The sequence below is a fragment of the Gopherus flavomarginatus genome, chromosome 22 (genome assembly GCF_025201925.1).
Source record: "Gopherus flavomarginatus isolate rGopFla2 chromosome 22, rGopFla2.mat.asm, whole genome shotgun sequence".
NCBI lineage: Eukaryota > Metazoa > Chordata > Testudines > Testudinidae > Gopherus > Gopherus flavomarginatus.
In genome coordinates, this window is record NC_066638.1 from 1,066,803 (window position 1) to 1,090,995 (window position 24,193).

The 24,193-nt window shown below is 49.6% G+C and overlaps 2 protein-coding genes and 1 long non-coding RNA gene across 5 annotated transcripts; 1 reads left to right on the forward strand and 2 right to left on the reverse strand.

Annotated features, from left to right (window-relative positions):
• Window positions 1-1,789: 1,789 nt before the first annotated feature.
• Window positions 1,790-3,281, reverse strand: LOC127039040 (uncharacterized). Its single transcript, XR_007770857.1, has 3 exons — window positions 3,120-3,281; window positions 2,416-2,535; window positions 1,790-2,047 (listed from the first exon to the last, which is right to left on the reverse strand). It is a non-coding gene; the product is annotated as an uncharacterized LOC127039040 (long non-coding RNA).
• Window positions 3,282-5,708: 2,427 nt separating this feature from the next.
• YRDC (yrdC N6-threonylcarbamoyltransferase domain containing) lies at window positions 5,709-11,408 on the forward strand. Its single transcript, XM_050932688.1, has 6 exons — window positions 5,709-5,868; window positions 6,368-6,563; window positions 7,611-7,725; window positions 9,118-9,237; window positions 9,726-9,868; window positions 10,244-11,408. Exons 1-6 carry the CDS (start codon window positions 5,709-5,711, stop codon window positions 10,311-10,313), a joined length of 804 nt encoding a protein of 267 aa, XP_050788645.1. The 3' UTR covers window positions 10,314-11,408.
• Window positions 11,409-12,456: 1,048 nt separating this feature from the next.
• Window positions 12,457-19,577, reverse strand: MANEAL (mannosidase endo-alpha like). Of its 3 annotated transcripts, XM_050932125.1 has the most exons (5): window positions 18,744-19,577; window positions 15,346-15,455; window positions 14,810-14,886; window positions 13,409-13,999; window positions 12,457-12,648 (listed from the first exon to the last, which is right to left on the reverse strand). In XM_050932125.1, the coding sequence occupies exons 1-5, from the start codon at window positions 19,225-19,227 to the stop codon at window positions 12,639-12,641; spliced, it is 1,272 nt and encodes a 423-aa protein (XP_050788082.1). In that variant the 5' UTR covers window positions 19,228-19,577; the 3' UTR covers window positions 12,457-12,638. The 3 variants fall into 3 exon arrangements, with proteins under 3 accessions (XP_050788082.1, XP_050788081.1, XP_050788083.1); XM_050932124.1 differs by lacking the exon at window positions 12,457-12,648 and having other exon boundaries at window positions 12,683-13,999; XM_050932126.1 differs by lacking the exon at window positions 12,457-12,648 and having other exon boundaries at window positions 13,593-13,784.
• Window positions 19,578-24,193: the final 4,616 nt, after the last annotated feature.

Genomic DNA, 24,193 nt, shown 5'->3' on the forward strand with positions numbered 1-24,193 from the left:
GGGTTGGTGTGCAGGAGGGTGTTCTGGGCTGGGATCAAGGGGTTTGGAGCGTGGGAGGGGGATCAGGGCTAGGTCATGGGGAGAGGCTTAGGTGCAGGCTCTGGGCAGCACATAGCTCAAGCAACTCCCAGAAGCAGTGGCATATCCCTTCTCTGGCTCCTACGTGGAGGTGTGGCCAGGTGGCTCTGCAGGCTGCCCCATCTGCAGGCACTGCCCCTGCAACTCCCATTGGAGCGCATAGGAGCAGGACCACACGGCTGCTTCTGCGAGCTGCATCGAGCAGCCCCCAACCCTGCTCCCTGACTGGAGCGCTGGAGCTTGAGAGCCAACTTAAACCAGCTGGCAGGTCAGATCCAGCCAGCAGGCTGCCCACCCCTGCTCTAGACTATGGGCTATTAGTAAGGATTGAGGAAGAAAGAGTAGGAAAGGCTTCTCTGCCCAGCCTTGGCATTATCTATCTTATGTACTTATTCTGTACGTCCATTTCTGTAGCAGCTGAGCTCCCACCAACCTGGGGAGGTGCTTGTGATTTGACAGGTACAGAGGCTGGGACTTACTGAAGGCTACCCAGGAAGTCTGTGGTGGTGCATGGACTTCAACCCAGGTCTCCCCAGTCATAGGCTAGTGTCCTAACCACTGTACTATGCTGCTGCCTAGCCTGCCACCCCTTTGTAACTGTCAGCTAGCAGTGACCCAGGGATAAGGTCCTAAAGGCATTGCATGTTAATTAAAACCCCCAAATAGGTGAGAGCCTGGCTCATTCACAGGGAATGGCCTCTCAAAAATGATCCAGAAGCTGCCAAAAGAGGGCACCTATTCACTTTAGAGGCAGGGGAATCAGTAATGGCTGCTGGCCTCTGAACAAGTTCCTGGTGAGCCAATTTAAGGCCCCCAGGGGTTCCTAAGGCCCCTAATAATTTAGGGCTGAAGTGTTTGGGCAAGTCTCTCCTACGCAGCAGGGCTGACCACATTCTGCCCTCTTATACTGTCAGTGGTCTAGGATTTGTGTTATGGGAGCATGAAGGAACTCTGCTCCAGGATTGAAACCCCATTGTGCTTGACACACAAAATGAAGAGAGAATCAAGCTCTTCAGGACAGGGACCAAGTCCCGGATGATGAGAAAATAGCTGGATTCAACAAACAGATGGGGGAGGACAAGGCCTGGGCAATGATCAGACTTGAGGTACAAAGCAGTGGTAGAGCACACCAGCTGCTACACTCAAGGTTCATCTCACTCCAGCCAGAGCCACAGCCCTGCCTTTCCAGGAGCATAACTCTCGAGGGCAGTATGAAGCTCCCAGTGGGTCAATTCTTCCAGGACTATTTTAGGGACCCTCTTTCACCCAGTCTCAGACTGAAGTAAAACAAAGCATATTGGTCCTGGCAGCAGCTCCCTCAAACTCCTAAACTGAAATGGCTAGTATCAAACCAGGGCAGCTGGGAAGCAGGAACCAGAAGCTGCTGGGCTTCTGCATCTCCTCCATCCCCCAAAGAAGCCTGACTCGTGGAGCAGAAAGCAGCAGCAGTTTGACCTGCTGTCAAAGACATCACTGCTCCATGGTAGTAATCCTCCCCACTTCAAAATACAGATAGGACCATACCTAGGAATGAGGGGGAAGGAATTTACAAGCTGGAGGCATCCTCTGCTGAAGGTTATGAAGGACACAGATCAGCAGGACAGAGGGTGAGATGCAGCCTCTGCTCCTGTGCACTGATAGGAGCTGGGCTTGTCAGACTGTTTCTTTTCCTGGGGCATTAACTTGTGACAGGCTGCAGCTTTTTCAGAGCTAGAGCAAACAGTTGTGTCATTTATTTCTAGACAATGAGATTGAGAGTGAAGGTCACAGCAACATGCACTTACATACACCAAACACATGTAAAGAGTTCAGGGAATAGAGGGCAAGTATATTTTGTAGGGAACAGCCAAGGAGAGTTGTAGTGGCTTCCTCCATCAATAGCCCTCAGGTGAGCTGCTCATTAAGCATTTCAGGAATGCTTGTTCTCCTCTTGCACAGGCAAGGAGCTGCCCTCTGTTCTGGCAGGTGCCTAGCAAATAAACACACATGCATCAGTCCAATAACTCCCAGGAGCGCTTTAACACAGAATTTAAGGACACCATAGACCTCACCGCACTAGGGTCAAGATGCTGCTTTCCAGAGCTCATAACATTTTCTAATGAACTTAGTAATTGAAGAAAAAAAAAATGGAGCAACATCCACCCTCCCCCCACCCCCAGTCTTGCCATTCATGTGGCAAAACAGCCTGTGGAAACCAGGGCACCCTACAGGAGTTGCTTCATCTTGAGCAGACCAGTTGTGTGATGTTAAGGGCTTTTCTTTTGTTGGTCCCCTTTACAGAAACCTTGTCATGGCCCTGCTGCTGCAAGGAAAGTGGGGAAGATCACAATACTCAACACAGAGAGCGGCCTGAAGACTGGTGATTTCTGCCATCAGCTCATCGCAGCTGGCAATGTTTGCCAGGAGGTGCTGCTGCCGGACCTCAAGAGATCGTAACAGGGTTCTCACACCTTCAACCTACAGAGGAGAGGAGATGAGTCACCACAATACGTTCTCCAGGGCCTGGGGTAGAGTAACCAGGGACCCCTCTGGGCTCTCTGTCATCCAGAGCCAGTGAGGGTCTTGCAATCTGCACCAGGCCTGGCAAACAGCATCACTACCAGTGGAAATTTCCCTGGTAACTGCCTGCAGTGCCCAGAAGTCTTCCTGTAAAATCCACATGACTGGAGCAGTTACATTAATTACACTTGGTCTTGAACATGAAAATTGAATCAGTGTTGCAATAAACCCTCTGGAGAGGGCAGCAGCTGAGCCATGCACAGGGCTTGTCCTCACCACTGAGTTAATTCAAGTGTTGCCTCTAACCTGAATTGTGTCTACACACACAACCCCTTAACTCAAGCATGGTGGTGAGCTTGAGCTAGCTCAGTCTCTTTCTTTGAGTCCATGTTAAAATGCTGCTTTATGGCTTTGACAAAGTCTGGAGACAGACAGCACATAGAAATCTGAGTTATTCTTACATGTAAGCCTAACCTCATCCCTACCACCAGCCTCCATCTCCTCATGCCATAAACCAGACCCATTCATACAGCCATACAAACCAGCGACTCAGTGTCTGGGGGCTGCTCAGCATCCTGTTTCATAGCTTCCTTTGCATCCATTGCCAAGCTAGAGTTGAGAGCAGATCGTTTTAATCTTAGGATCAGGACAGTTAGGGGTGGGAGATGACATCCAATATCATCAAGTTCTTGGAGTGGATCAGTAACACTGAAAAAAAAAATCAGTTATAAGGGGTTTTTCTCCCCTGCTCCCAATCACAAATTAAAAACCCAGGGTGGTGCTGGAGCAGGTCCTGTTAACTAGAAGATGAGAACTAATCTCTTTAGCCTCTCTGAGTCAATTGCTACCACCTGTTTTCCTTGAAACCTCAGCTTGTTCCATTTCAAAACAGGCCACACCTCTAATTATTTCTTGTTCTTAAGGCTTCAAGCAAAACTATAATCTTTGTAAGAAATCTGGTTTTGCTTTCCTTCGTTCAGGCTTTGCTAAATTGTTTCCTACAGGTCTTTGTTCTTTGCTGTCAGCTGTAGTAAAATCAAAGGTCCCTATGGTGAGTGCCAGAAGAGAAAGTGGCACCCATCTTGATGTGTAATCTCTAAAGACAGCAGGCAGCACGGCACCAGTTTGGGACAACAGTTACTTGATAAAGCAAGGTAGGACTTTTGTGACTGGTACTATGAGATTAAATGGAGCTGTCACAGGAGCCTTTGGATCATGATGAATGATTTCTGTACTTGTATAATGACAAGAGAGATTTGGAAGTGCACTAAGCAAAGGTGGCTTAATGTTTGGACTTAGCAGGGCAGGGAAAAAAGAGGCTGGAACTACATATTAGCTTCTCAAGAACTTCAGAAAAAGCAGATCTGAAAGGCATGATGGCTTGGTGCATTCACCAGAAAAAGGCAGCACTCAGCTGTGCAAATCAAGCACTGTGGAAACCAGAGCCATGGATGGGTGTTAACCAGAGAGTGGGCTGGGGAATGCAGGTCTAGCAGAGTAGACAAGAACTACACTCTGGGGTGTTGTGCCCCACCCCCAACCTGCACTTCCACCCCACGGTGAACTCTTTGGCATGGTAAGGGGATAGTGTATCTCCATGGCTGTCTACCTGCTCTGTTTTCTCTTGTATGAACAGCACAGGGTGCAAAGAACAATTCATTCACCTGCCTCACATACTGTGACAACCTGGGAATGTTCTGTAATAGTTGTATGAACGATGTGCTGGGCAGTGACTTACTTGACTAGAGCTTGCAATCCAGTGGATGCAAAGAGGTTAAAAAGGTGCTCTTGGGGCAGAGCAGGAGACATGAGGAGTGTGTGTGTCACTAACTAACTGTCTGGGTTGGTACAACTGGGTTATTAAAAGACTGGCTGAAACTGACCCATATCAGTGGAGGGTCTGGAAAGACAAGGGGAGCCCCCACTCTGCAACCATAGACACATCCATGAGACGCTACGGCAAGCAGAACACATGATCACAGCATGGGTCTAGAGAAGAACAGGGGGCCAAAAGATGATGAGAGGCTAGGACAAAAACTGGCCTTTGGTGAGACACAGGGCTCTCACCTGGGACTGAAAGACAAAGAGACAAGGTCCAGGGAGAAAGCTGAAATGGATTCCAAAGCAGCTTAGCTGGCTGATTGCATTGTCTTGGCCAGAATGGACTATGTCTTCATCTTTGCTTCTCTCGGCTAACCCAAGGATTTGCCAGTGATGTGTTCCAGTTGACTAATAAACCCTACTCCTTTTTGGAAAGGCAGCCGGAGTTCACTGCAAATACTTGCTGAAGTGCACTGGTCCCTGAAGAGTGTAAAGTTTCTCACCAGGAGTCTATCTCAGCTGACTTACTGGGCAGAGCTCAGGGTGTGAAGCAGGAATGCTGAAGTCCAGGCAGTCAGACTCGAAGGCAGTGAGGCCTCGTGGCCTACCCCAAAGAGAGTGAGACCTCCTGGGGGTCTGGCACACAGAAAGGATTCCTCTGAGGGTCTGTTGAAAAGCTGGGGGTTGGCATAGATCCTATGGCTCTCTGACACAGATGCAATAAGTAAATTCCATGAGTTTCTTCTGCAAGAATTTTATTGCCATAAAGCACCAGGGTTGTTCTAAATTCAGTGCCCATCTGTGTTTTACTAGGCCCCACTCCCCTCCCAGAGCTGGGGAGAGAACCCAGGAGTCCTGGCTCCCCTCCCAGAGCCGGGGAGAGAACCCAGGAGTCCTGGCTCCCAGCCCCCACTGCTCTGACCACCAGCCCCCACTGCCCTCCCAGAGCCGGGGAGAGAACCCAGGAGTCCTGGCTCCCAGCCCCCACTGCTCTGACCACCAGCCCCCAATCCGCTCCCAGAGCCGGGGAGAGAACCCAGGAGTCCTGGCTCCCAGCCCCGACCACCAACCCCCACTCCCCTCCCAGAGCCGGGGAGAGAACCCAGGAGTCCTGGCTCCCAGCCCCCCTGCTCTGACCCACCAGCCCCCACTCCGCTCCCAGAGCCGGGGAGAGAACCCAGGAGTCCTGGCTCCCAGCCCCGCCCCCTCCCAGAGCCGGGCGGAGCCTGCAGTTGGAGGGGCCTGTCTCTTTAAGAAGGGGCGTGACCGGAATAACGTCATCGCGGCTCTTGCTTGCGGACGTTCCTTGCATGCGGAGTGCGCGCGGGGCGGCGCTGGCTGGCTGGGCCCGGGCGGCGGAGGGGACCCTGGGGGGCGCGGGGCCGGGATGGGCCGCGGGGCTGCGGAGCCTTCACCGCCCGCTGCCTCTGCCCGGGCCCGGGCGCAGCGCGGCGCAGCGCGACCCGCGGGGTGAGTCGGGGCGGGGGCGGGGCGGGGCCGGGCCGGGGGGGCCGGATCGGGGGAAGAGGGGGGGATCTGGGCCGGGGGCCGTAGGGGGGGGATCCGGGCCGGGGGGGCCGGGCCGGAGGCAGGGGAGGAGGGGCGGGGCCGGATGGGGGGGGATCGTGGCGGGAGTCGGGGCAGGGATCCGGGCCGGGCCGGGGGGGGGCGGATCGGGGGAGGAGGGGCGGGGCCGGAGGGGGGGATCCGGGCCGGAGGCGGGGGTCGGGGGCCCGGTGTGTTATCGCGGCCTGGGCGGCTCGTCTCTGCAGAGCGGCGGGAGCCCCCAGGAGCCCGGGCCGGGCGGTGCCTTCACTGGATCCGCATCCGCTCGGTGGCTCCGCGGCGCCCAGCTGCACCCGCGGCAAAGGCGAGCGAGCGCCTGCCCGGGACCCCCCGGGCCGGGCAGGAGGTGAGACGGGGCGGGGCCGGGCGCCCCCCGCGATCTAATGCTGTGGCTGCCCGACAGGCTGGCAGGAGACCCTCGGTGCCGCCGTGACCGCGCTGCGGGAGGGCGGCCTGGTAGCGGTCCCGACCGACACCGTCTACGGGATCGCGTGTCTGGCCCAGAGTTCTCGGGCGGTTGGAAAGATCTACAGTCTGAAAGGGCGTAATGGGGGCAAACCGCTGGCGATCTGCCTGGGAGATGTGGAGCATATTTACAGGTGAGCATGTGCCTGGCTGGGACAGGAGCCCCCCGGGCACTGCAGGGGGTCTGTCACCAAAGTGTCACTTGATTATTTATAAATAGCTTTTGAGAAACCATCAGAAATAACGGCACTGTGAACATCACAGTGGGAAGTTGTTTTTAAGCAAGTTTTCCTTTGCAGCCCTTGAGCACTTTCCAGGTAGCTATAGTTGCCTTTGTTTTCATGAGTGGTGTATAACAAAAGCAAAAGTGAATTGGATTAATTTGACATCATGGTTGATGCTGAGAGAAATGCAAGCAGCTTCAATCACAAGCGTAAATGGAATGCTCAGAATTCAGTTTTAATATCTAACCAGGGGGTAGGTAGGCAGCCTATGGCACGTGGGCTGAAGGTGGCACGTAAAGTGATTTTCAGTGGCGCTCACGCTGCCCAGGTCCTGGTCACTGGTCCAGGGGGCTCTGCATTTTAATTTAATATTAAATGAAGCTTCTTAAACATTTTAAAAACATTATTTACTTTACATACAACAATAGTTTAGTTATATATTATAAACTTGTAGAAAGATACCTTCTAAAAACATTAAAATTATTACTGGCACGTGAAATCAGAGTGAATAAATGAAGACTCAGCACAGCACTTCTGAAAGGTTTCCGACCCCTAGTCTACCATGTTGGTGACATTGGGAAAAAGATGAGTTTGCAATATAGATTTTAAGTTGTGTCCTCTCTAAACATCTCAAATCTGTGTCCAGCACAAGTTTACAGTAGAGCAGGTACCTTGTGCCGTATATTGAAACGGGGACAGATGTACCTAGAGAGCCCAGGGAAGGGAAATTCCCTCAGAGAAGGTCTGGGACTGCTAAAATTCTCACTGAGTGGTGCTTTGGTCAGGGAGGCCAGCCTGTTTTTGTTGCATTTTGCTACCTGCCTCAACTGTGCAGTAGCAAAAATGTAAAAATTCAGGGAGGGAGTGGTGGTAGCTGGGAGCGTGGCAGCACTCCCAGTGATGGTTAGTCTCTTGTGACTGTATCTTACAGCAGTTACATCTCAACATACTTTATAGGTACTGCCATGTCAATGTGCCAGAAGAGCTGCTCCGGGACCTCCTCCCAGGACCTGTGACCTTGGTATTGCAACGCTCAGAAGGACTCAATAAAGACCTGAACCCTTTCACGTCGGTAAGTCTTTGGGACATGACATATCTCTGCTGTTTGACAGGTGACAATCTTCTTCTTTGTGTGTAGTTCCTTGGCCTTCCCACTGGCGTTTGTTGTGTGTTCATGGCATTCAGCATTGATTGACATCTTCTTGAGGCTAGGTCCTGCCCTGTCAATAACGAACATGAGCCAAGATGGATATATTTGTAGGTGTCCTGTCTGAATGTGATATAGCTCATAGTTTTTGATGCGTTGGGTGCTTACCTCAAGACCGCTTATGAAGCTGGTAGAAAGACTGATCCTTCCTTTTTTGTGGTCCAAACTTTATACTGTGGGCCACATCCAGAAATAGAATTCCAGATTCTAGAATCAGATCACTTGTTTTAACGGATTTAGAATGTACCCATTAAGGTGTTAATGGGAGCTAAGAAGTAATAAAACTGGAAAGAGTTTCTAGCACTTGACTCCCAATGTCAACATCAATATTAGTAACAGAACATTGGAATCAGCAGCTGAGGGTGTTGCTGTCCAGCTCAGAAACTCCCTCAGTAGGGCCACAGGCTGTCCATAGTTCAGACCCCCGGCTTAGTTCTCTCCCTGACAATCTGAAGATCAGAAGTTGAACTTCAGTGACATATCAAGGCAGATGTGCCCCCAGACAGTTTTGAAATGGTATGTGGTCCCCTGTCCCTCTTCCCTACCCCCATCTCAAGGAGGAGACTGGCAGTGGCTTTGCTGTACTCTGTATGTGTGCTCAGACCCTTAGGCCAGTGCAGCAGTAAAGAGATCCCCCTCACCCTTCCTTGGAGTGGGAGATGCCAGCTGCACTGACCATAGGGAGGCAGGGACAGCAGGCCTGGCCCCCCCCTTAGCTGACTCGGGGGCTGTAGAGACCCAGAAGCCACTACCTCCCCTTCCAGCCATGCCTGAGACAGCAGCATGACAGGCCAGTGGCCAGGGACCTACCAACCACACAGGAGGTAACAGGCTGGGGAGCCCTTAGTACCTCCCAATGGGAGAGCCCCTGCCAGAGACCTGGCACTGTGGACTGGCAGAAAACTGGAGGCCCTGGTACTTTCCCAAGCCTCCTGCAGGAGGGGGGAAGCTAGAGCCCTTATGGGCTTTCCACTGTGGGGCTGAATGGTACCAGCTCCCCCTGCACTGTCTGGGTTATGCTCTGCCCTGGCATAACTGAAAATTAAGTGTCCGGGGCAGCAGCTAGATGGAATCATTATGTGAGCTAAATCCAGCCCTCAGGCTGCCAGTCGGATCACACTTCTTTGAGTCAACAGGGCTTCATATGCGTAATGCGATATGTGGTTGACCTGTAGCTCTGTGCCTATTGCCTGTAAATGCATCCTCTCTTTGGCTGTTGCATATGAACACAACTCTCTTTCTTTTTTTCTCTTGTAGTTGGTTGGCGTTCGTATTCCAAATCATGCTTTTATTAGGGAGTTGGCACAGGCTTGCTCAGGACCACTGGCTTTAACGAGTGCTAACATCAGTACTCGGGCGAGCACACTGTCTGTCTCGGTAAGGCTGTTTTGTCACTGGGGAGAACTGCTGAGATAGGAGCGGGGAGAAGCTACTAACTTGTTTGTACAGTAAGCCCCAGGGCCTTTCCCACGGTGCTTGTTCCTCATCCTGAACCACGCTGTTTCTGCTACAAACCCGCTTCAGGATAGACTACAGATCCCTGCTGCTGGGCTGGGAGTCTCCCTAAAGACTGCGGAAGGGCAGAGTTTAAAATGCAGACTGTTTAAAGGCTTCCTGTGTAAACATGATTATGCAGCAAATGGTCCTGAACTTGAGAATCCTTAGAGGGCACTTGTAGCTCCTAAAATAGTGAAAGTTTGTGTTCCGATGTCTATGGCATGTTCAGATCAGAAGCTCAGAGAAAGGAATGTCTTCCCTGACACTGGAGTCCTTCAGAGCTTCACTTGTGGTATCTATTTAAAAACTAAAACAAAAACCCCTCAAAAGTTTGGTTGGCTGAACCCAATTTTCCCTTCTTGCCTCAGGAATTCCAAGACCTCTGGCCTCAGTTATCCTTGGTCATTGATGGAGGTGCAATTGGAGATATCCGGAGTCCAGAGTGTCGTCTGGGGTCAACTGTGGTCGACTTGTCTGTATCTGGGAAGTATACCATTATTCGCCCTGGCTGGTAAGCACTCTTTGCTGACCATAGCTGCAGCTTTCACTTTAAGTAAAACAAAATGCAACTGAAAGTTAAAACATGGGGCTTGTTTTGCCCATTTCCCTACAGTGGTTCGTGTATAATGTTGTCAAAGTGCAGCATTCTCTAACTCCTGACTAACTCTGGCCTGCCCAGAGATGCTGAAAATCAACAGATACTAGGTTCAGCAGGATATAACTTGCTAGTTCATAGTATACCTCTTTTTCACTGCTGGGCTGAAGATGACTTTGCTCAGCTGGTTCTCGTATTTTCGCTTAACTGCACAATACAAAACTGTGGAACCGAGTCCTGCAAGTGGGAACTCCTTTCTAGTCACCACTCCACTTGCCTTTATTTCCATAGTGCACTGACACCGACAGTTGAAATCCTGGGGAAGAAATATGGCTTGACATCAGAACCTTCTTGTTCGTGAGATACCAAACTCTGGAAGCTGTGCAGTCGGTAAAAGTGGGCACCATGTGCCCGTCTCTTCAGGAAGCCAGTGTCCATGGCCTCGTTTAATAAGGTCAATGGTTGTATCAGTCCTCATGTCTAACCCTGGGTTACCATACAAGGGATCATTTACCTTGCGCAATGGGGTTTACTAGGATTTGAAATAAACAAATGTCTGTTTGCGATATCTTGGCAAACTGCTGCTCTGGCATGGGACAGAGGATAGTGTTTTACTGAAATACCTGTGTACAGCACTTGGGTTTGATTCAGATTTAAAGGCGACCGATTGCTGCTTTGACTTAAAAACACACCACAGTGTGTGGTGGTTTGTTTTTCTTCTGTTTTACTTAGAAATATCAGGAATGCACAGTCTCCTCTTGCTTTGTTTTGCAGGAGTGAGCTTTGTCTCCTTTAGTAAAGAGAATCCTTCTTCCACCTGTCTGAGTGTTTGACTTAAATAGCAGAGCAACTGAAAGGAAAATGGCTTTTTATTTTGGCATAATCAGTTTCTCATGATGCCATAATCTTACTGTTCTCCAGCAAAAAGTAGTGACTCGAGACCTGATATTTCTAATGGTGCCAAACAGGAGAAACTTTTCAGCTGCTTTTTAGTTATCAGAAAAGCATCTCTTTTGCAAGTCATCTAAGTTTTACTTTTAAGTGATGGTTGCTAATCCTGATACTAGACTAAATTATTCCTTTTTTTTCCTTGTAAAAGGAGACAGGACAGATCCTAAAGTGCAGTCTTTTGAGTCCCTCATGAACTGTTCCCTTCATCACCCATGAAGTTGTTGCTTTCTCTACTTAGCTGACCCGCGGACAAGGATCGGTCTGTAGTTTTTATAAATCTTAATTCAGTGAGATTGTTAGAACAGGAGGAGGCCAAAAGGGTCTGAGCCAGTATTTATTCTTCTGGGAACACTAAAGTGAAATTAATCTGTTCATGGAGATATTTACTAGTGTTTAAAAACTGGTGACCAAACTGTTTGTTTTTGAAACAATTCTGTTATAAATGGTTAATTTAAGATGTTTGTGTTAGTGCCATTAAAGTGTGAATTTTGTACATACACTGTTACCTTTGGAGCACGTGGCTTTTCATCTTTCTAAGACTAATCTCTGTGCAGCCTACAGTCTCTCTTTGTAGAGATGAGGGTTTGACTAACAACTACCCTGCTAAACAAGGCCCATCATGCAGCAAGGCATGGAGCAGCTGGGCTCTTACCAAATCTTGAAAAAGATGAATGAGGGCTTTAGAACCCAGATGCTATTGTGAATGAGAGACGACCATGGGGAGAGGTTTTTGCTTATTCCACTTTTGCACTAAATGGGGTGTACTCTGGTACCATGCACACAACTTTGCATCAGGAGCTCTTTATATAAGATTCCTTTTTGATTGTCAGGTTATTAAAGTGGAAATATGGACAAAGTGCTGAGCAGGAATACAAAAGAATAGTGCAAGTATGGAGGGACAGAATTGCAAGGATAAGGGACAGAAGGAGTTACACCTGGTAAGGGATATAAAAGGTAATAAGCAGAGGTTCTATGAGCATCACGAGTTTAACTACAAAGATGGGTGTATTTGAGTACCTATAACTAAATAGGATATTAGTATAATAGGCATCATAGAAAGGTGGTGGAATGATGATATTCAGTGGGACATGGTAATGCCAGGGTACAAAATCTATATACACAGAGTAGGTTATGAAAGAAAACAGGGATTCATACAAAAAATTGTAAATGAGTCAAACGCTGCCATGGAATCTCTTTGGATAGAAATTCCATGCGTGACTAGTAAGAGTGTAGAAGTAGGAACACACCACTGACCACGGGAGCAGGCTGGTGCCAGTGCTTGTGCAATGTGCAGAGGTTATAAAAATAATAATAATGGGCCCCAGCAAGTCTACTACCAGCCCTGGCACTCCCATTAAAATGGGGTCCAGAACAGTGGGACTAGATGACCTCTTGAGCTCCTTTACATCTATGATGATTACTTTTCTTTACCTCGAGTGATATGCTAAACAGATTGTCAGTCATTTGCATTAAACAGAGAAAAATGAAACCACCAGTACTTTAACTGTGCAGCAAAAGTCACAATTTGTATAAATTAAGCCCTAACTCCAAGCTAAAGCTGCCACATCTCACTTTACTGATAAAAAGACAAGTACAAATGAGTTCTTACAACAGATTGAGAAGGACCTGGATGTACTGTAGTTACAAACAAGGGTATTTATTCTATAGCGATGTAACTTCCGTCTCGTAGAACACACTAGTGTTTTCAGTTGCATTTTATTGCAAGTGGTGCACTTCATTTGATTCTAGAGGGGCGATAAAATGAAGTTAAGGCTAAGCAGTAAAGCATTTAGGACAGATCCTTTCAGTTCATTGGTTGCCAATAGGTTACATTCCAGCTCTAATAATTTTTACTTACTTGGATGCAGTGGCTCACTGAGACCACACAAAGGGTAGTTAACTGTATGGTTTTGTTTCTTCTACAATAAACAATTTTGAGGCACAATTAACTCTTTGCTTTGATCAGCTAATAATGGAAGTGCAGTCAGAGCTGCTAGTGGAGTGTAATCAGCAGGCAACTGGTGAAGGGCATAGGATAAAATGCATGCTGGGGGTAGGAGCCCAGCTAATATCTAAAATACTACACTGAAGATATGCACTGTGAGCAAGAGATCGGTTTTTCTTAGTCATTCCCTGGCCTGGTCATTTACAGACCAGTTCAGCTCCAGAAGGGCTTTAAAAGGGACATCTGTACCAAACTCACAGCAGCAATGGACCAGACTGCTGCTTAGAGACCCCTCTGCTCACTAACATTTCCTCCTGTGAGTGTGGAGTTCGTGCTCAAACCAGCTTTAGGGCTGTTCATGGAGCCAACTGAACAAACCCACCAGCCCTGACCAGAGACTGTGACCCATAAGATGCTTTTCCCAACTGCTCCTTAAGCACCTGTCACCACAACTGATTGTGACCTTTTTCATAAAGCAAAGACAGGTTGGCTGAAGGCTTCCTGTGCAGAATTATCACATCAGCCATTGCTCCTTCTCCTTGCTGAAGTGTTCTGCCCACCTGCGGGTCAGCTCCAGATACATGTTGGGCTGATGAGGCAGGTAGTCCAGATACAGGCGTGTTAATGTCTTCTTGGGCACTGCTTTCTCGATCTGAGTGCCTTCATGCCACTCGTTGAAGGAAGTGATGGAGACTATCTCCGGCCTCACCATGAGTGCAGCCTGCAGAGCCGTTTCATAATATTTTCCATTGACTCTGTTGCGAGTGTTGTGGTTGTTCCATGGGCGGATACTAGTATCAATGTAGCCTGGGCCAACGCTGGGAATGAACATAAGGTTGTTTGAGTCACAGAAGGCTTTGATAACTTTCCAGTTCTGGTGGGATGAGCCAAAAGAGAAGCCATTGGATGCAAAATACGTGTACATGCCATCGTATCCTGCGGAGAGAATATCATGCTTGTGTCCTTCTTCCACTAGCAGTGCTATGAACACTGCATCGTATGGGGTATTGCGGAGGGAGTGAGAGCCTGACTGGGTGAAGAGGTTGGCCCAGGATTCAGGGGGTGTCAGGTAAGAATCATAAATGTAAAATAATGGGAGGCTCCGTCCTGTACCGGTCTTGTACTTATAAAAAGCTGCATGTGCTCCATACCTACAGAGAAAGCACAGACCATTTCAGTGAGTGAGAGGAGCCTGCCCCATGCTGACTAGCAGGCAAGTATGCCCATTACAAGGCAAATGCAGCCTGAAGCCCAGCTCCACTGCATGCCCTGGTTGTTTCAGTTTAGGCCTTTGCATGCTCCCTGTGTCACCATTTACCAGAATGGTTCAGCTGCATTGCCCATGGTTAGACCGACAAAGGGGAGGATGTTGCACTGGACTGATCAACATTTCAGACCCGCTTTACCACGCTGAGGGAATGGCTGGAGGAACAGGAGAGCTTTGTTGCATTCCCTGAGAGACTCCGTCAGACTAACTTATACTTGAGACAGATGGCAGTCACGATCACCATCGACATGCCAATAAATGCCCTGTGGACATGTGCCCACTTACAAACTGGCGAGAGATCCGCAATGGATGGGAATAGCTTTTGGTTACTACCTGGCTCGCCTGCATTCCAGTTAGTGACCCACAGTGAAACACTCTTTATTCCCCAGCATTTAAATCTTATTTTCTTGTTAACATCTCTGAAATGGCCTTTTCTACAGACTCGGGGGCTAATATACTCACTTTACAAGGGTTGCTGAGGATCACATATAGGTAAAGGGCAATTTACAAGCCTTTGTGTGATGCTGTTGAATGTCTCTGCTACAGCATCCTGTGGCATAACTTGCTCGCTCTGTATGTGAACTAAGTAAGAAGTTTAGAGCAAGTAAGATATGGTTGGCCTGACACTATATCTTAGCACAGAGTTGGGCCTGAAATATGCGCTTATGGCAGCTACCAAAGGGCAAGCACTTACTTGTCTATGATGTATTTAATGTTCTCATGCACAGTGTGGTCATCGCGCCCTTTGTATGGCTGGATGTGGAAAGCAACCTTCAAAATAAATCATGGAGACATGGTGACAGCAATCTTACAGCACATGCTTTCCTGGTGACAGTAAGTCCTAGACCCTTTGAAGAGGTCACAGTGTCCACCCAGAAGCTGCCTAGGCAGCCCCCTTGCAGGAAACAGACTATGGGTCTGGTCCATCATAACAGGGCATGTAACCTATCCCTGAGAGCTGGTGCAGGAACGGTTTTTATAGTAGCTTTGCCCAAATTAGTTTTAATATTTGTGAGAACAAGCTGTAAATCCCTCTCATGAAGTGATGCTAGTTTGTGCTCAGCTGTGGCAAAATAAAGACTCCCCACTGCCTCCCATAATGAGCAGTTAAAAATAATACAGAGCAACAGACTGCAGAGCAGACTCCTGCTGAAGAAGCACAGCAGCAATTCCTGGTTAATTTGAGCAATTAGTTTAGTAGCTTCAAACAACAAGAGAGAGCAGCCTTACCTTTATGGCATATCTGTGTGCGGCATCCAGGATAAATGGCACAAGACTGTCTGATGGCTCCCCGTTGTCATCTGCCAGGCCAGGTGGGTACCAAGACAATACCAGGACTCCTGCAAAAAGATGCAGAAGGATATCAGGACCAAGCAAATGCACTGATTTTTAAATCCTGCCTTCTGCCTCTCCCGTGCAACACCAGAACTCAAAACTTATTTCTAGTCATTTTAACAATTGCATGGAGTCCTCTAAGCTTAGCTGTCAAAGCAGCTAAACCTCAGATTTAGGCAGGAAACCCCTTAAAATAGGAGAGTCTGAACCACCAGCTCTACCCAGCCTGGATCCTCTTGTTTTGATACCCAGGTGCAGGGAGATGGTTATAATTGTCTTCAAGCATTTGCAGTATGTCAGCACGATTAGATATAATTAGTAGCAGGGTAACAACTTGAGAATTCCTCAAGATGAAGTTAAATTCTCAATCCTCTTCTCAATAGCAACATCCATGGCAGAGTGCTACAGGAGGAGCAGTTTTAAGTGCCTTAGCTAGTGCATAGTGAAAAGACACTAGTCTGTATTAATAAAAGGTTCCAGTTTAGTTATGTGGAAGATCAGCAGCATAGGTATTTTAAATCCTGTTATACTACAAAGATACTGCATTTGGAAAGGAAAGGGTTAATTGACAGAACACCAGTAAACACTGCACCTTGACCTTTCTCAAAGGAAAAGCATCTGGCTCTAGAGGAGGTTTTTGTCCCTGTAATTTAATAATGGAGCTGTCCACCGCCTGGGGTGCTGAAATGTCATCTGTGCTTAACAGTCCCAAGCTAGCAAGCTGCTTCGCAGGTGATGGTTGGAGAACTATTAGACTGAATCCTGGGCAAACAAAGCCACTTTAATACCAGGCCACAATTAGGATTAACTGGCACAAACTGACTTCCTATTGCTCACTCTTTGATTAATGATACCATAAAAGTCATTAACTAACTCACTCAATTCTCACTGAAATGGAGCCAATTTTGATATTAATGATAGTTTGTTTTGATCTGCTTCACACAATCTTCCTGCTGTGATCTCACCTGATCTTGAAAGCAGGCTGGCTGGGCTGGAGTGGGCCAGTACTTGGATGGGAAATCTCCAAGACAAAAAAACACACACTCAGTGCTACATGAGGAAGTGCTGGTGGCAGAGAGAATGTACAACTAATTCAGGCCCATCCTAGGGAGCAGGAGGCTGCCACATCCCAAACAAAGGTCCTGAACTCTTAGAATCAAAGTCTCATGAGAGCTGGGATGTTTGCCCCATTCAAGAGTCAGCTTTGGCAATTTACAGCATTTGTTTAATTTTGGAATTCACTTGTCCTGTGTGATCCTCTATAGCACAGACATTTGAATGAGCTGATCTCTTTGGCACCAGTGCTAATGAGGCTGTTCAATACAGTACATAATTGCTCTGCTCTATTTAAACTGCTACACAGCAAAATATGCAAGTTAAAAAGAAAACACTTAGCCTTTAAGGCAAGCACAGAATAACCCTAACCTATCAGTACTGTTTTCATTCCAGCAACACCTTCTGGCAGTCTTAAATAACTTTCTTTCCCTGTTTTTTGAAGGCAAAAGGCATAGTTTGCCAATTTTTAAAAGTCAAGTTTGAATTGCTTTGCTACAAGCTGCATTTTTGATCAGGTTTAACCAGTGCTTTCTAAGTCTTCGTGTAGAAGTTTTACTCTGGTTTGTAGAATGAAAGTTTCTCAGATCCTTGCACTCAGCCAAAGGCCCTTTTAATGTCCTGGGGCTTGTAACTATGCATCCCCGTCCTGCAAACACTCACCTGCTTAACCTGAGTCATGCCCTCTTAACTTCACTGTGAGTGCTCACATGAGTAAAATTAAGCATAGATGCTAGGACTGGAAGGGACCTCGAGAGGTCATCGAGTCCAGTCCCCTGCCCTCATGGCAGGACCAAATACTGTCTAGACCATCCCTGATAGACATTTATCTAACCTACTTTTAAATATCTCCAGAGATGGAGATTCCACAACCTCCCTAGGCAATTTATTCCAGTATTTTAACCACCCTGACAGTTAGGAACTTTTTCCTAATGTCCAACCTAAACCTCCCTTGCTGCAGTTTAAGTCCATTGCTTCTTGTTCTATCATTAGAGGCTAAGTTGAACAAGTCGTCTCCCTCCTCCTGATGACACCCTTTTAGATACCTGAAAACTGCTATCATGTCCCCTCTCAGTCTTCTCTTTTCCAAACTAAACAAACCCAATTCTTTCAGCCTTCCTTCATAAGTCATGTTCTCTAGACCTTTAATCATTCTTGTTGCTCTTCTCTGGACCTTCTCCAATTTCTCCACATCTTTCTAGAAATGTGGTGCCCAGAACTGGACACAATACTCCAGTTGAGGCCTGACAAGTGCAGAGTAGTGGAAGAATGACTTCTCGTGTCTTGCTCACAACACACCTGTTAATGCATCCCAGAATCATGTTTGCTTTTTTTGCAACAGCATCACACTGTTAACTCATATTTAGCTTGTGGTCCACTATAACCCCTAGATCCCTTTCTGCCGTACTTCTTCCTAGACAGTCTCTTCCCATTCTGTATGTATGAAACTGATTGTTCCTTCCTAAGTGGAGCACTTTGCATTTGTCTTTGTAATTTTCATCCTGTTTACCTCAGACCATGTCTCCAATTTGGCCAGACCATTTTGAATTATAACCCTGTCCTCCAAAGCAGTTGCAATCCCTCCCAGTTTGGTATCATCTGCAAACTTAATAAGTGTACTTTCTATGCCAATATCTAAGTCGATGATGAAGATATTGAACACAGCCAGTCCCATGCAGTTAAGTATTTGGAGAAACACTAAAAGGTACATTTCCCTTGACATTCAGCCTAAATTTGCCTTTAATTTATTCCCATTATTCCTACTGCAACTGCTTTGTCCTGTACCACTTTCAATGTCTCCTCTCCCACCTTGGTGCTTACATCCTTGTTAACTTAACCCCCTTGTCACCATCTGGCCTTCACCATGGGTTAAAGGTATAAAGCAACTGAGTCTTTGTCAGGAAACTTCACTGTGGATGAAAATTCAAATATATACACCTGAACACTAAAGTTGTGATGCTATCCTCTCTGAATTGGGGTTAAAGCAGTTTGAGTTATTTTTCCAGTATTTTAAAAAGATTACCATGTTTACCCCGATGGATTTAAAGTCTAATGCTCAGCTCCAGCAAGTAGTCTGCATCTGCAACACCACTGGCTTCGCTGGGGTGCTGCATGGATGCAGAGGCTCACCTGCACAGCTCAGCTTGTAGGACTGGGGCCTCGTTTGGTACCCAACATCTATGAAAGTGTTAGGGTGCACTGACGAGACAATGATGAAACTTATGTCAGGGCATCCTTACCAATTGCTGCTGCTCTCAGCTGGTTCATGTGCTCCTCCAGCACTTCAGGGTCCCTGGAGCTGTAAGGTCCCAGCTCAGGGTAGAAGCTAGAGCCAATGTCCTCTGGGGGGCTGTGCCGCCCTTTGGGGTAGCTGGCGGATATCTTGGGGTCCCAGTGTGGCACCATGACATGGTCCCAGTGCAGGTACTTTCCTTCGAAGTGGGTGTTCCCATACCACATGTAGTAGAAGATGTGCAGGTCGTAGTAAACGGGTGGCGTTGCTGCCTTGGTGTCACTGCTGGTAGCTGCCTGAGGCCGGGAGATGGCCTCATGGGAGACAGAGCGCCTCTCCCCTCGCTCTGCGATGGGCGCCAGCTCCAGCCCTGGGGCCAGGTCTGAGAAGCCGTCAGAGGGTTTCAGAGTCCGTAGGCCCATCATGGTGCCGAAGATGAAGAGGGTGAAGAGGAAGAGGGCAATGCAGGCTCTGCGCCTCAGCCGGGCCATGGCACCAGGGGAGGGGGCAGGGCTGGCAGCCAGCCCCCGGCTAGCGGATGGGCTGGGGCCAGCGCTGGCCAGTGGCTGTGCCCGTAAGAGGGGTCTAGGTGCGTGTCGGTCGTTTGGTCACGGGGGTTGGACGGGAGGGGGGGGCGTGTGGCAGGTCAGTTGGTCATGCGGGGGGTGTCGGTCAGTCAGTTGGACCCAGCGAGGGAGGGGGGTTGGTTAGTCGGGTGGGCCCAGTGGGGGAGGTGTCGGTGTCCGTCAGTGGCCCCCCGGGTGGGTCGGTCGGTCACAGGGGGGTGCGGCAGGGTTGGTTGGTCACGGAGGGGGCAGCGGGGGTCAGAGTCGGGCAGGCCTGGGGGGGGGGGAGAGCAGTCGGTCACAGCGGGGGGGCCGATTGGTCACCGGGAAGAGAGGGGGGGGTCACGGTGGGGGGAGGGAGAGGGTGTTGGTCGGTCACGGGGGGGGGGGTGTCAGGGTCGCTCCCTGGGCGGGTCGGTCAGGCCCGGAGGGGGGGAGCGGTCGGTCACGGCGGGGGATGGGGGCGGGCGGGGGAGTCTCGATGTCTGTCGGTCACTCCCCAGGTGGGTCGGTCGGGCCCGGAGGGGGGGGCGGGGAGGGCCGGTCAGTTACCACAGGGAGAGGGGGGGCACGGCCGGGCGGGGGGGCCCGGGGCGGTTGGTCGGTCACGGGGGGGAAGAGGAGGGTCACGGCGGGGGGGGACGAGGGGGTCGGTCGGTCACGTGGGGGTGCGGGGGGCTCAGTCAGTTGGGCGGGCCTGGGGGGGGTCGGTCACGGCGGGGGATGGGGGCGGGCGGGGGAGTCTCGATGTCTGTCGGTCGCTCCCCAGGCGGGTCTGTCGGGCCCGGGTGGGGCGGTCGGTTACCAGGGTGAGAGGGGGTCGGGCGGGCGGGCCCGCGAGGGGTCGGTCGGTCGGTCACCGGCGGGAGACGGGGGGGGTCGGTCCCGGGGGGGTCAGTCAGTCGGGCGGGCCCGCGGGGTCGGTCGGTTACCAGGGGGAGAGGGGGTCGGGCGGGCGGGCCCGGGAGGGGGTAGGTCACGGGGGGGGGTCGGTCGGACGGTCACCGGCGGGAGACGGGGGGGTCGGTCCCGGGGCTCGGCCGGCCCCTGCAGAGACGCGGCGAAGCGCAGTCAGGGGAGCAGCGGCTCCCGGCCCAGCCGCAGGGCCCGGGCGGGGCCGCTCCACGCTCCGGCCAGCGGGGCGGCGGCTCCGCTCTGCGCTGCGGGCCCGGCTCCGAGCCGTCCGCGCCCGGCAGCGGGGGAGGTGGGGACCCCTGCTGGCTTCCGCCGGGGCTGCAGCGCCGCACTACGCCCGCCCGCGCCGTTGCGCTTTCACAGCCTGAGCGAATCCCACAGAAACGTCCCCACAGAGGGCGAAAGCGCTCCGGCCGGAATCGGTGCGGGCAGGCCCTACACACGCAGCATCAACCAGCCTGGGGCAGCCCATCCAGCGGTGCGCCGAGGAGTCCTGGAACAGTCTACATACGCCGGGGGGGAGCGGGAGAGGGCTAGAGACGCCTCCTTGCAGTGCAGAGTGAAGGGCTGAGTTACCCCTCCCCCTGTTGGATGGTACAGTCCCAGGAGCACGATGGAAGCGTGAGGACCTGCTCTGAATTAACTCCTTCCATGCTGCACGCCTCCCATTATTGTTCCTGGGATGGGATTGTGCTGCTGAGGGGCGGGGCTGGGTATTATTTCAGCCTGCAGGGGCGTGGTCTGTGCTTTAAACAGGGTCCGACCGTGGGCTGGATAAGCTGCCTGCTAGCACACCTGCGACCAGGCTGAGGCCTGCTTGCTATGGCTTGGTCTGTAATGCCACCCGTTTGTGGCCGTGCGATGAGAGGTCACTTTCGGGACCCTCATGTTCCTGTTTCACAGGAGCAATAATGTTGGCAATGTCAGTGTTAATGCAGTCATTCCTGGACATCTATGCTATGCTTTTAATAAAATGAATGGGGCGGGTCACACTTCAGAGCTCTTGTTTCAGGCTCTCTTCAGACTCAGGCAGACATTGCTACATCGGTTATGCATCATTCATGTTATAGCTAAAGACTGTATAATGAAGATTCTGGAGCACACAATGGAACTTACCAGAGATAGCACTTACCATATAGAAGGGCCCAGCCTAAGCTCTGCATTACTGATGCTGTTTGGGCAGCCTGTGTGATGCATGGAGTCCCAGTGAAGCCTGCAGGGGTTTGGCATGCACAGCCAATTGCCAAACTAGGGCCCAAACCAAACTCTGCCCACACAGGTTATATCCAACACAATCTCTTTGAGCACTGAAGACCCAATGCTGTTTCAGATTATGAGGTGCAATAGAAACCTTTTGCAAGAGATGAAGGCCTTGTCAGTCTCATTTAAACTGTCTCCTATCTCAACTCATTGATATACAAAGTGCCACACTTATTTTCTCTCTGTATTCCCTTCCTCAGAGGTGATGCCTTCTCATGCACCAGATAACAGCCCTCTCCTCTGAAAAGTACCCTTCTCCTCCTCAGTAATGGAGTAGTGACCCCTTGACAGCTCCAGCCTAGGGAGCCTGCATTTTCCCCCAGTGCACCATAGATGGCTAGCTTGTGCTGTCTTTGTCTGAAGCTTTGGCTTTGTTCAAAAGGTTACAGTTCCAACAGCACAGAGCCCCACAACACTAATCTGGTATACTAGTTCAGTGCTGACTCAGAGTGAAGGGGGCCATGTATAGAATCCATAACACCAGTTCCTGGAGCACTGAAGCAGTCTTTGGAGGTCTCTGAGCTAAACACAGACCATGGTTGTCTTTGCTTAACTTGTGTATTCTAACAGTGATGGCGGCAGGCAGTGCCAGGTAATTCTGGGAGAGTCGTTTGATTATGAAGTGTGTGTGTGCGTGTGCATGTGTACCTAGGGTACATGCGTGCTTATGGCATGTGTGTGTCCATTGTGTAAGGAATATGGTTCTGCAATAAAAAGCTGATAAACCTCGAATATGTTCAAAGTGATTTGCTGGTATCCAATGAAGAGGGGCTTTCCAGGAGACTTTAAAATCAAGCAAGGTCTAATTTCAGGGGTAAACTTGACCCATTTCCTCTGAACACTTGGACTCTCATGGGCAGTGCCAGGTACAGAACAAGTCTCACCAGGAAGAAAGTCTGAAATGTGTTTGGTGATAGATCCCATGGCACTTGGCTCCCTAACCATACCTTTATAGTGAGATGTGTTTGCGATAAAGGGCTGATTCTGTGGAGTGCTGAGCTAGCTCTGATTGCAGTCAGTGGGACCAGAAGATGCTCATCTTGTTTCTGGAGCAAGCTCATAGCTTTAAGTATCAGAGGGTAGCCGTGTTAGTCTGGATCTGTAAAAGCAGCAAAGAATCCTGTGGCACCTTATAGACTAACAGACGTTTTGGAGCATGAGCTTTCGTGGGTGAATACCCACTTCCTCAGATGCATGTAATGGAAATATCCAGGGGCAGGTATATATATGTGTGCTAGCAAGCTCATAGCTTTGAATGATAATCATGATCTTGTTGGCCTGTGGTCTTTGGGTCCTTGAATGGCTGTGGGAGCAGAGGGAGGGTCCAGTGGTGGAGAATGAAGCCTGCTGCCATTTGCACTGGAGTCTCAAGTGAAACAATTCTAAATAAACAGCTGATCAAAGATTAAATGTATTGAAGAAAAGGAAAACATGCTCCAGCAAACACTGAAATGTGACTATCAGAGCCATTAACGGGAATAACATTTTAATTGGGTGACTCTGTTATGCACAAATGTTACAGACGATAAAACTCCTGCTAAATGGAAACTGGGTAATGAGATAAACCTGTCAAGGGAACAAATCCCCTGCAAATCTGGAGCCAGCGTTTCGCAGCTTCCCAGTAGGTTTGGCATTACTTTGCTTAATTGAGGCTGACGCTTTCTCCAAAGTGATGGAGGTTTCTGGCCGAGGTTTGATCACAGAATCTGTCCATGCAGAATGACATTTTTTATCAAGAGTTTGCCTAAGTGTTAGCAAGCTGGAGTAACAGCAAGGAGTTTGTCAGCTTGCCTTTGAGAGAGCTGAATGGTTTAGAATCTAATCAGAATTCTCTCTGCCCGAGGTAGAATTTAACTTTCAATCTTGATTCAGAGCTTTGGGCCTATGTATTATAAAATCATTTGCCTTCCCTCACCGGTGAAGTTAATCAAGTACTGACCGTTCCCTAAGGCATGCTCTACACCAGCAATGTATGGAAAAGCCACACCGCTGAGCCATGGTTACTGACCTAACTCCTGGTGTTGACAGCGCTTTGTCGGCAGGAGGGCTTCTCCTGTCAATGGAGCTACTGCCTCGCGGGGAGGTGGGGTGCCTACGCCAATGGGAGAAGCTCTCCCATCGGTAGTGACTTCACCAAAGTGCTAGAGTGGCACAGCTGCACAGACAAGCCCTAGGCAAGAGGCCTTTACAAAGCTATCAAGAGGCTTCCACAGATGGCTTCTGGAATCAAAGGCACAGGTTCCTTTCCTTAAACAAAAATAAAGACGTAATCAGAATGAGCTTGGGAATCAAATGGACCCAATTAAGTTCTGTTCTGTGGCTCTATCCCTAGCAGGTCCCTTGGGTATGCAGGGTGTTATCAGCTTGGGTTAGCTGTAAAGGTGTTATCTATGGAAGGGAAAGAACATGGAACAGTAGTTTCAGGCTTGCACCAGCCAGTCAGCATTTCTGGCTGCTACCCCTTTACAGACCTGGCTGTCCCCTGCGCTTGTGGTGCAGATACACTTCTCAGTGCTGTAGGTTCATTGAACAGGAGCCAGACCAATGCTCTGGTCACTAGCAGCTGTCTGTGCTCTGAGCATGTGGCATTCATTCATGTCAGCATCATCCTAGAGGTGAATCCCTCCTTCAGTTCAATAAGGAGGACATCTAAGGAGACAAGTGTCCTCTCGATGGAAATGCTGATCTGCTTTAAGGCAGGAATTGCACAAGTGGA

What these genes read in the sequence shown, in the direction of transcription:
- YRDC (XM_050932688.1), top strand. Translation starts at nt 5,709, where the DNA reads ATGCGGAGTGCGCGCGGGGCGGCGCTGGCTGGCTGGGCCCGGGCGGCG. An exon ending in GGCGCAGCGCGACCCGCGGG is followed by an intron (nt 5,869 to 6,367) that starts GTGAGTCGGGGC and finishes GCTGCCCGACAG; the next exon opens with GCTGGCAGGAGACCCTCGGT. An exon ending in GATGTGGAGCATATTTACAG is followed by an intron (nt 6,564 to 7,610) that starts GTGAGCATGTGC and finishes CATACTTTATAG; the next exon opens with GTACTGCCATGTCAATGTGC.
- MANEAL (XM_050932124.1), bottom strand. Translation starts at nt 19,227, where the DNA reads ATGGCCCGGCTGAGGCGCAGAGCCTGCATTGCCCTCTTCCTCTTCACC. An exon ending in GCTGAGAGCAGCAGCAATTG is followed by an intron (nt 15,456 to 18,743) that starts GTAAGGATGCCC and finishes ATCTTTTTGCAG; the next exon opens with GAGTCCTGGTATTGTCTTGG. An exon ending in ATTAAATACATCATAGACAA is followed by an intron (nt 14,000 to 14,809) that starts GTAAGTGCTTGC and finishes CTTTCTCTGTAG; the next exon opens with GTATGGAGCACATGCAGCTT.